The following is an 11,935-nucleotide window of genomic DNA, read 5'->3' on the forward strand; positions in this document are numbered from 1 at the left end:
GAGAGTGACTAAAAAAGAGAAGTATGGATCTACTCCAGAATTACAAACCTGGGTTTGAAGAACGTGAACTAAGATTTTCTTCAGCATGTCTTCATCTGGTAAAATGACGGCCAGTTCTATTCCCTGATATTGCACAGCCTGCATCATAAATGTTGCTAGGTAACGATGTAATGGAAGGTGAAAGGTCAACTGGTTTGGATTTGGCTGAAAGATACAAACCAAAATTAAAGATACTTTAGTGGTGTTTCCATAAATCTATTTTAGAATACAAATATCAAACCCAGCATAATGGATCTGTGTTTTTAAATTTATAATATCAATTTGTTATTCAATCTCTTCTATTATAACATATAGTTACCTTCGAATTTTCTGTAATATTAATGGCATCAAACCAATCTTGTAGAGCTGTCTGACATGCCGCTATCATTCGTAAAGTTAAGGAAGATGTTTCCTGTATCAGAATGAAACATTAAAATAATAAACATACATTATGCAAGATTTAAATCTGCCAATTGCAGGTCTTTCGTTAGGCCTGAAATGTTATCTAAATTATCAATTAGACATTATTTAATTATAACTTATCCAGACCATAATCAAATCTTGATGCCATCGCTATTAGCCGTTGATATTTAGCAGATTGGAATACATTTTTCAAAAAATAACTAAACGTAAAAATGGATAATCGAGAATTTGTTTTTTATCGTGCATACTTTAGTAATGATGATCAAGGCTAGCCTAAAATTCCGAAACTAATGTCTCGGTTCAGAGTGGAGAAATTTTCAACATATTGTGCCACTAAAAAGAGGAAACCAAGCTGAAAAAGCTTGAGGGAACTTTCTCAGCCAACAGGGATATAGAACCTATTGAGCCAGTGCAATACTCACTCGGCCTCTGTGGCTTCATATATATTACAAAGCTAGACTATTATATATTGAAATCAAATTAACTAACTAGTTGGTAATGACAGCTTCTAACTGGGGCCATGTTTCTTGTCATATTCTCTCAGATATAGTATGATAAAGAGAGAGAGAGAGAGAGAGAGAGAGAGAGAGTTTTACATCCACTCGCCACAGACTAGGTCATTTCAGGGCTAACATGGTTTAATTTCATTTCAATAATTCGCTTGCGCGTAAGGGTCTTTAGGAGTTGGAGGAAACCGGAGGACCCAGAGAAAACCCATGAGGTTGGACAGGCAACCCTACTACTTGTCACGTACAACCGGGGATTCAAAACCACGCCATTTGCCTCATGATACAGCGCGCACATGCTAACCATTCGGCCATCCAAACCCCCGTATGATAAATAACTTACAGGTGTTTTACAGTGTTGTAATATAGACCACATAGGAAGAGCAGATATTTCTAGTTCAGCAGAAAAGGCAGCGTAATACGTATCAGGTTCAAATTCTACATGTTGATTCACTTCTCTCTGATTTAAATTCATTCCTAAAACAAACACACAGAAAAAAGTAGTCAATACATAAAGAGTTGCTTCCCCTAGTTATAAGGATCATGGTTAAAAAACTATGCCACTGCCAAGACATGCACTACCATTACTCTGCTGTTGACTTATCCCTGATATAACTCCACTCAACAAAAACTTGGTTATTCCAGGAAGGACATATAGTATATCTTTATTCAATAACTTGCTAGTGCACAAGGTTTTTGGGGAGGAAACAAAGAAAGCCAATGTGGTTAGGCAGGTGAACACATTTCTTGGCATATACAAGGATTGGATCAAAACCATATTATGTATTACAGCCACTACTTGCCAGTTTAAGGAAATAATTTTTTATGTTTCAACTTACCTTGTAGGTATGACAGCATTTCAACCCATAATGTCACCAGTTCTTCATCCTCTAAAAACTTTAATGTTATTCTACGATGTGATAATAGATTGATAAAATCGGTGACAATCGACCAATAACAATGATCTTTCATTATTTCATTACTACAATCAACAACCTGATGGAAGTTTGGCTCACCTGTGGCATCTGTAATAGTTTAAACAAATATGGTTGATTAATATGATATCCTGTTGCTGTTTTATATATACTCTGTGTTGTAGTCTTCTGTGTTTATTATTGTGTATTTCATTAATGTGTATTTTATTATCGTGTATTTCAATATTTTGTGATTATTTCATTACTGTGCATTTGTTGTATGTTTATGATCGTATATTTCATCATTGTGTATTTCATTATTATTATTATGTATCTTATCATATTATTATAATCTATATTATTATTATGTATCTTATTATATTATTATTACATATTATTACTATGTATGTTATTATTATATTAAAACGACAAGAGAACCATTGGAACCAAAGCGTTTTGATTAAAATTGACTCACACAGAAGTGTTGTAGTTATTTTGATGACAATGTCAATAATGCTGATTTATTTTCCCAATCTCTACACTATTATACTAACGTATGGTGTTATTGCAATGTGTATAACAAATACTATCCCCTAATGTACTTGGTATGGTGTAATTACACTTTATATAACAAATATTAAATTTTAATGTATTTTGTATGGTGTAATTACATGATATGTAACTAATATTACCTTCTAATGTATTTTGTACGGTGTTATTACACGATATATAACTAATATTACCTTCTAATGTATTGTGTTATTACACTGTATATTACCTTCTTATATACTTGGTATGGTGTTATTACACTATATATAGCAAATACTATCCTCTAATGTACTTGTCATGGAGTTATATTACACTATATATAACAAATATTACCTTCTAATATATTTGGTATCATGTTATTACACTATATAACTAATATTACTGTCTAATTAATCTGTATATAACAAATATTACCTTCTAATATATTTGATATGGTGTTATACATGATAGATAACAAATATTATCTTCCAATGTACTTGGTATCGTGTTATTACACACTAAAGTGCACTCTGTCACATCCGACATCGTACGGGATCGTTACAATATGTCGGATTATGCAGAGTGTCGGAATACCCAGTTTTCTCAAAACCGGAAATATTGTAACTTCGAAAACCGGATGTATTAATATAATGTAGCTTCGAACATAGAACTTCGAATCACCAGAATGTTATTCCCTTTAAAAATGATAAACCTTTCTGTACATCCAAAATTTTATTACATTAATTTTTATTTCATTTAACATGCGTAGGCATTTTGAATATGTCAAGTCTGTCGTTAATTTATCTTCTTCGCCGTCTTCAGTTGATCGCACTCTTGTCTTTGCTATCACGTGTCGATTGATAATGGGCGTATTCGATTAAACGTTCCGGAATTGAATTCTCTCAATCCCAAAATGGGTACTTCGGGCTACAACGCATGCGTCGACTGGATATATAAATATCTCATCCAACCATGCAGCCAAAACCTGTTCGTCGTGTTTAATTACGTCACAATTCTACTCACATCACCTCCAAGATCGGGACTGACAGAACTGTGACAGGACTGAATTCCACGTCACTCGATTGCAATTCTGTCAATTCGGGACGTTCCAGACTGTGAATCGAGCATCCCCAGGTCGTCGTCACACGGTTCGAAGAGATCCGTAGGGTGACCAAACTTATAGGTTATTTAGGTTCAATCGGCATGCGCAACGAATGTTTCCAACAGGTGCTAGGAATATTTTTACAACTGAGAATTCAGGGGAAAATTCATGGATATTCTTGAGTATTTGTCACAACTGTCGTACACAAGAGATTAAAATTATCAAAGTAATCAACAAAGACCCACGGTAGCGAGTTTTAATCTCACAGATAATTGATTGGTGATTGCTTGTTCATCTTTTGTGGCTTCACACCCATCCAGTTTTAATCTCACAGATAATTGATCGGTAACTGTTTGCTTCACACCCACCGATTGAAGGCCGGATTATACGGTGTCGATTCAATGGAAATCGTATGACCGGACGGCTGATTGATGTCAAATGGTGTCGGATGTAACAAAGTGCCGGAGTGATCAGAGGTCGGATGTGACAGAGTGCACTGTATATATAACAAATATTACCTTCCAATGTACTTGGTATGGTGTGATTCTCCAACATATGAGTTAGACATATCACTATAGCATACAGAAGATTGTATTCATCAGCCATCTTGAATGCTAGACTCTCGTTACTAAACAACTGAACACTGATATGCACAACTCTGTTAGCAACAATAACCCGTTCTCTTGTTGTACACAGTACTAGGGCAGTACGACTGTAGTGTTGTACATACGCTTTAGCAAAAGCAATCTTAAAAAAAAAAACAAACAGACAAACATATAATTACCTCGTATTTTAAAATATGTTACAAACCCACATTATAATTTAAAGCTGCCTATCATCATAATCTTTCATTTTTCACAGCTTCATCAGATTAATTATCATCATATATTTGGACCAATATTTCATTCAGAGTTCCAACTTCCACAATATTAAGGTTTAAAAGTGATAATTATTAATGCCTTATACATAAAGATCAAAGATTCTTAAAGAACATATATCATAAAAAAAACATGTTTTTTAAGAGTCTCTGATCTTTATGTAAAGCATTAAAATAATATATATATAACATGTTCGAATGCCTTCATAATTATTGATAAATTAAAGATTATATCTGTTTAAAGATCATAAATTTCCCACTGATCAGATATTTGAAGGAATCTCTTACTAACTACAATTGGGCATCCTCTGTACATGATATAAACAAGCCAGTGCCACATATTACAAGAGTTGGGTAATATCTTTTGATGGGATGCTTACTAATCATATTGCCTGTTTTCTAAATTTTGCTTTTGTTTCTTCATACTCTTCTTTCGAGCTTGAAGGTAGACATTAACCTCTATTCACAATATCTACTATATACATGTATACACTACAATGTAAAATATGATCAAGTCTACCTTGTAGTCATCTTCTGGTAACATTTTTAACAGTAGTGTGTTGATGTTGGTAGGAAAATCATACTTTACTATCCAAAATACTAATTCTTCTAATAGAGATTTATGTACTATCTTCTGATTTAAACCAGGCTTATCTACAACAAATTTACATTAATTACATATATATCTACAACTGAACAAAATATTGAAACACCACCATCTTTGAGACAAACAAACATCAATTTTATCATTTTACTTGTAAAGATACCAGGAGAAAACTGGAAAAACTTGAGTGTGATATGCATTTGGTTAATTGCTCACTTATTCCATAGATCAAATCTCCTGGTGGGTGGTCGAATGGTCTGACATGTGCTCTTTAACTGTCATTGCATCAAGTGGCATGGTTTCAATCTCAGAGTTGTGTTGTATGGCTAACCTTCCACTGCTAAAGATCCCTATGTGCAAGCGAATTATTGAAATAAAATTGTACCATATGTTGGTTTCGAAATGACTTAGTTTGTGTTGCGTGGATAATCTTATCATGCTCAGATACTAACACATGTTATATCTTCATTTCACTAATCTAATTGTCAGCAAGGTGCATTAGTAATGGAAGGAAACCTGACAACACAGAGAAAACCCACTATGCTTATAGTTTCAATGGCTAGACACTATAAAATTTGATATATGTTTATGATCACATTCTCAAACTAACAAACCCAAACACATTATTTCTTATTATTTGTAAATCTATAATTTAAAAAAAAAAAAGAGGACATATTTCATGATCACTTTAATTTTCTCATGTTGACCATCTTAAAGATACATTATGTAAGAATTAGATAAAGAGCTGGTCATACTTGCTATACTAGTTCAAAAATAGATAATGAAAAGAGAAAATGTTGAAAATTTCATACAAACTACTTTATTCTGAGACACGATATCACTGTGGCAAGATGTGGCAAATACTGTTTATTACCACTGCAACGTTACTTGTTAATCTAGACTCAGAATGGCTTCTCCATTTTTAAATTAAAACATTAAATGGCAATCACATTTCAATTGGTCTAAATCTCTGCAGTCCAATGACCTAGAGAGTTGTTATAGGCTTGTCATGTGAAAAAAAAATGTCTAAATAATAGTTTATATAAGATTTGAAGCCAAAATAAAACACTGCAATAGGCAGATTTAGCTCTTGAATAATGCATCTTTAATGTAGAAGACAAGAAAGTAATTAGGATTAACAACTACTCAAAACAGGTAGATAATTTTGGAACTAATAAGATAACTCTTTATTTGAATAATTCACTAGAACAATACTTACTTTGGTATCTCTCAAATCCCTGTGGATACATTGATAAAGTTAGAATAGTTTGATAACATTTCTGACTCTCAGTGTAATAATGACTTCTCCCACCTTCATCTTTTGTACCTACTGTTAAAATAGTATATAAATATAGTAATCTTCTTATGTATATATCAGTGGCCTATCTACAATGTGACAGGCAGGGCATGTGCGGCTCCCCCATTGTGTATAAACGCTTTTTTCTCAGCGACTACTGATCCAACTGAACCAATTTACATCACTAAAGATGTAAAGATTAATCAGAAATGAAGTACATCCCGTATTTAGCAAAATAAATAAAGAAATCAGTGTGTCTTTCCCTTTAAATATTCACCCAACAAAACTCAATCATTTGTTGTTTATTTCTTGCAAAGACACGTTTGTCTTGTCCGCAGGTTCGATTTATCGGATTTGTTTTGTATGTAGTGTGGTTCTCCTGCACTTACTATTATATACCATAGCAATATCAAAATAAAATAATTTTATCTGCTAATGTTAGATAATTTACCATAATGGCCAAGAGAATATCTCCAGATTCACATGACAATGCATAATAAAAACTAAACATTTAATACAAACCTTTGGTCAGATTCTCATAAACCTCTGTATTTGTCAAAGCTTTAGCAAAAACAGATCTCATAGCTGCTCCCATATCAGCCAGGGAGTGGAGAAAACTAACAAATTTTTCACATTCATACATAGTCAAAAAAGTGGCTCTTTGATTCGATGAATCTGAAAAAGAAAAGGTTATTGCTAAATACAGAAACATGGTGACATCTCATATTGTCATGTGAGTAAGACGCTGGCTCGCTAGCCTGGAGGTCGGGTGTCTGATCCCTGCATTGGCCAAGAAAGTTCATCCAGATTTTCCGGCGAGGTTTCCCCTTGTCAGTGATGCAGGACGGAGTGCCTGACAAGGACAGCTGTCTAGTTGTTCGGATGGGATAAAAAACCAAGGTCCAGTGTACACATTGGGATGCACGTAAAAGATCCCTTGACAGTAGGACGTTAAACCCCATTTCATTTAATGTGTATATGATGTCACCAAACTGCCAGTCCTGAGGTAAGCTTATACACTAGATTCCAATAAAATTATATATCCAGCAGTTACATGTATTAAAGGTATAATTTATTTCAGATTTTAATCATAAACTATCAGTCCATACATATAGACTCATTCTGCACACAGAAAACTATCTACTTCGAGAATAGATCTCTGCCCTGAATGGCTGCCATATCCAAATATTAGTATACTATTTCATTCTACTTCATTTCACATCTGTCATACACACAAAGGAAAGACTAAATAAACATTTTAAATTTAATCAAATGGAAGCAGAATAAATACCTCTCAAAATTCTAAAACTATACTTAGTGTTTTCGTCAATTTAGGAATTAAAATGTTGGTTAACTAACTTAGTGTCTGTTTACTGTAGACAGACAGTGTAAGTTTAGTGTGATACAGACTTTGAGTCCATGCACATTAAAAAGTACCAAAACATATCAAAATTGATCAATCATAACATATATGTAACTTATCAAAATTCCTGTAAGTTTCTATTGATTTCATGACATTGACTATTTGGGCTAAATCTTTGCTCTAAATAAAGTAATTTGATTGAAATGTTCAATATATTCAATTTTCTATTTTTGAACTATTATAGTAAGAACAGCCAACTCTTTATTCAATTCTTACACAATGTATCTTTAATCAGTTTTTTACAGATATTGTAATGATCTACATACAATAGACAAGAGAGAGAGAGAGAGAAATGGGGTTTAACATCCACTCGACAAAGACTAGGTTATTTCGGGACTAACATATGGTTTAATTTTAATTCGATAATTCGCTTGCGCGTAGGGGTCTTAAGCAGTGGGACAAAACCGGAGGACCCAGAGAAAACCCACGAGGTTGGACAGGCAACCCTACTCCTTAGTCACGTACAACCAGGGATTCAAAACCACGCCAGTTGACTCAATGACAGGTTTTATGATACAGCGCACACATGCTAACCATTCGGCAATCCATCCCCCCCTACAATACAAAAGCTTTGTTCATTAAGGATAAGTAATATATAAGTCCTATAAATAATTGTATGTAATTGGGGGGTTAGGATGGCCTAGTGGTTTAGAGTATCGAGCTGCAGGTCCTAGCTGGCCAGTCACCTCTGGCTAGAGGTCGTGGTTTCGATCCCTTGTGTGAGCGCATGTGGCTTGGGGATAGGGGTGCCTTCTCAACCTTGTGGGTTTACTCCGGTTTCCTCCCATAGGAAAGACCCCTGCGCATGCGCTCAGATAATAAAAATAAGACAACTTATCTGCGATATCACACTCAGTGGAAGAGGACATTAAACACAACTAGAAGAGTAAGAATGTAAATAATTGTATGTAAACTTACTATTGATATAACATCTAAGATGATAAACAAGTCTCATCATTAATTTAGGTAACATGATCTCTGCTATAGATAACAGATCTGGTGGAGGAGTAACTGTAGTAGTTCTTCTACCTGGTCCATGTCGTGGACAAAATCTTAAAAAAAGTCAATAGTGAGGCTGATGTACTCTGTCTCAATACAAAAATAAATAGATGACACTCATAATTACTTACACAATAATCTGCTTAATCTGAGCTTGAAATAATCATCATCGTTAATGCAATAAAACTATACACCAAGTTACAACACTGTTACTCCATTAGAACCAGACTTACCATCATCCAAAGCATCAACAAACCAAATTGCTTAATTATCTCTGCCAATATGCTCATCACAAACTCATTTTACACTTTGAACCCGACTGGCCAAGATAGTAATGTCTATATCCCGATTGGCCGGTTTTCTAGCCAAGCATGATGCATTAGGAATTCCGCTCAGAACACATACTGAATATCAACTTTGTTGGCACTTTGGGGGATTAGCAATTTTATATTTTGTCCTTAAAAATTTTCAAATTTTGTCCCATGGGCCAGGGGTAGGGTCATATATTGTATATATGCCAGTGTTCAAAGTCCTTGACTCTGCATTCTCAGAAGGGCAGAGGACAATCAGACAACAAGAAAATCTATAGAACTACATTGTTTAAAAAATTAATCTATTCATATATAACACCAATATCTAAGCTTGTTATGCCAGTATGCATAGTTCATATGGAATCCATAAGGTCCATTTAAATTTTAATCTATCTATTTCTCATCAAACACATACAAGTTATAAATTTTTGCAGCTATTGTCGATTTGAGTTTTTCGCTGACAAGCCTCTACGAAAATAACAGATATGCGTTCACTAAGCTTCATCTGAGAGTTTTTAAAATTACATACGAAACTTATCAATACTGCGGGCTATTAGTATATTTCATATATAAAATACACGTGAAATATTAGATGACAATGTAAATCATACTGACCCGTCTGGATTCATCACATTAACATCTCCACAATCACATGCTCCTCCGGCATGACTTTTAAACATGTTAAAATCATGGCCCTCATGATTTCCTGCTTGAAAACATTCTGAACATAGTGACATACAAGGTGATATACCACAGGTTCTACATCTGTAGGCCACAAAATTTGACGTCCACACCAAACCACATGTTACAGCATTATCAAACTGTCGTACTGTAAATACAATGTAACAAAATTTGATTAGGTAATTCAAGTTTAAATTTGAAGGTTAATGGTGTGTTTCAAGTTTAAGGTTAATTCTGTGTTTTACAAGACTGTGAGCAAGTCTGGACAGAAAGCACTTGTCACAAACTTTGTCAGACTCAATCTATCACACAACGTTTTTATTATAATATATATGTTTTGTGATAATTTGTGTCTGACAAAGGCTGTGACAAGTGCCTTATGTCCACACTTGTGTGATAATTTGTACTTATGTCCAGGCTTGACTGTGAGTGACATAAATGTCTTGTTTTCAATAGCCCTGTTGGCACAGAAAAGTAAGATGTTAAACCCATATCTGTGAAATTAATGATAATCTATGCTTTAGATTACCATTACATCTTTCAGTAGTACATAGATAGAGTAAAAGACAGTTTCCTCTTTACATCGGTTCATGTAAAAATGGCATGGATGGTCTGCAACCTTCATGTCAAGAATAACTGATTGATGTATGGAAACCATAGCCCTTGAAGTTATTTCTGCTAATAATTAGAATCTTTTCACAACTCACATTAACGGTGTATCGTACTGCAGTGAATAAGGGTTCAGGTAACGTACACACATAGAACTGACAGATTGATTTCAAATTCATTTTGTTTTATTGTTCCAAGTCTTAATCCACAGACTTGATTGATGATTTTTATGTTTAGTCTATAGCAGGCAGCAGGGAATGGTGAAGGATTAGCAGATTTTCTTAAACACACTGCTTTTTATACCTATGAATGATGTCATAAGTTTCTATTGAAAAGGATGATTTTGAGACTGTGAACATTTTCAGGAAAGATGATAAAGCCCACTAAGCAAGAATTGAACATTTACTACCAAATTTGTCTTCCCATCTGTAATCATTGATATTACTTGCCAATGTCACTTATGCCAATAGTTTGGGGAAGCCGATCGAATGTCTGAACTTTAGATCATAACCATTGAGTCAAGACTCAAGTTGTGTGTTTTTGACACCAAGCTTGAATGTGTTGTGATTTTGCCCTGTATAATACAGATGTCCGTCAGCCCGGGACTACTTCCACCTATCCACAGAGTTCCGTGCTACCAGCGGGATTTAACCTATATATTGCTGCTTTGCCGTAGCTGCGGCTCAGATTATGCTTAAGACTTCAAATAGGTAACATTGTTATTATTGTTGACACCTTGGAACACCAAGTGGGACTTGGTACTTGTAGAAATACCCTCGATCACTATATATGTGACAAGGAGTAGGGTCACATGCACATTGTCGTAGGTTTTCTCTGGGTGATTCGGTTTCCTTCCAATGGTAAAGACATCTACACACAAGCAAATTTTTAAAATAAAAATTACGTTAATCCCCTGTATTTGTCTCTCTTGATTGATGCAAAGACACAGCTAGCTGTCATCTCTAATAGTTAATATTATTATCCTCCACATAAAATTTTCATATGGCAAGCATATTTACCTGTCTTAGAAAATTCTTCAAAAGTTGAACCACCTGCAATTAGACATCTACACCATTCTACTTTATCTGAATCATCTAATTTTTCTGTTGGGTCTAAAATTGTGTCAAGAAATTCATTGAGCTTTTGAGAATTGTGATGCCTTGAAAATTCCCCACGAAAATGCGTCGCAACACTTCGTTTACTGCGTTTTAACAAAGCGTTTGGTGTGTCGGATGTGGCCATTTCTTCCACTTTTTCTTTTAAACCATTATTAATAAGAATTAAGATTGTTTGGGGGTTTACATTAAAAACCACGTAACTTTTCAGTTCCTAACTTGGGCAAACGGAACCTAGACTACAAAACACAACAAATGAGAGTTGTCTTCCTTGAATGGAGAACTCTCTTACATCCGACGTACATAAACAGACTACGGGCGGGATTTATGATAAATTTGCGGGAGTTTATTTATATTTACTTATGTAATAATAACCATTTTGAAATTGAATATGAGCAGATACAGCCATCACAGATATCTCCTACCAATTTGAAATGGACAAAAGAAAAATCCAAGAAGTGCTTGGGTTGATGACAAAAAATTTAGAATGTCCTATCTGGTATTTTT

The 11,935-nt window shown here is 34.4% G+C and overlaps 1 protein-coding gene across 1 annotated transcript in view; it reads right to left on the reverse strand.

Moving 5' to 3' along the window:
- The window catches only part of LOC126831898 (E3 ubiquitin-protein ligase UBR3), a 48,607-nt gene extending 36,956 nt beyond the window's left edge, over positions 1-11,651 (reverse strand). The window contains exons 1-11 of the mRNA XM_050562551.2: positions 11,333-11,651; positions 9,639-9,852; positions 8,632-8,765; positions 6,813-6,965; positions 6,213-6,323; positions 4,910-5,043; positions 4,031-4,259; positions 1,808-1,993; positions 1,312-1,445; positions 359-451; positions 49-204 (exon numbers count right to left, since the gene is read on the reverse strand). Coding sequence (XP_050418508.1) covers positions 49-204; positions 359-451; positions 1,312-1,445; positions 1,808-1,993; positions 4,031-4,259; positions 4,910-5,043; positions 6,213-6,323; positions 6,813-6,965; positions 8,632-8,765; positions 9,639-9,852; positions 11,333-11,555 — 1,767 coding nt within the window. The 5' untranslated portion in view covers positions 11,556-11,651. The remainder of the gene's footprint in view (positions 1-48; positions 205-358; positions 452-1,311; positions 1,446-1,807; positions 1,994-4,030; positions 4,260-4,909; positions 5,044-6,212; positions 6,324-6,812; positions 6,966-8,631; positions 8,766-9,638; positions 9,853-11,332) is intronic.
- Between the last annotated feature and the right edge of the window lie 284 nt (positions 11,652-11,935).

This window comes from Patella vulgata, chromosome 9 (assembly GCF_932274485.2).
Source record: "Patella vulgata chromosome 9, xgPatVulg1.2, whole genome shotgun sequence".
Taxonomy (NCBI): Eukaryota; Metazoa; Mollusca; class Gastropoda; family Patellidae; genus Patella; species Patella vulgata.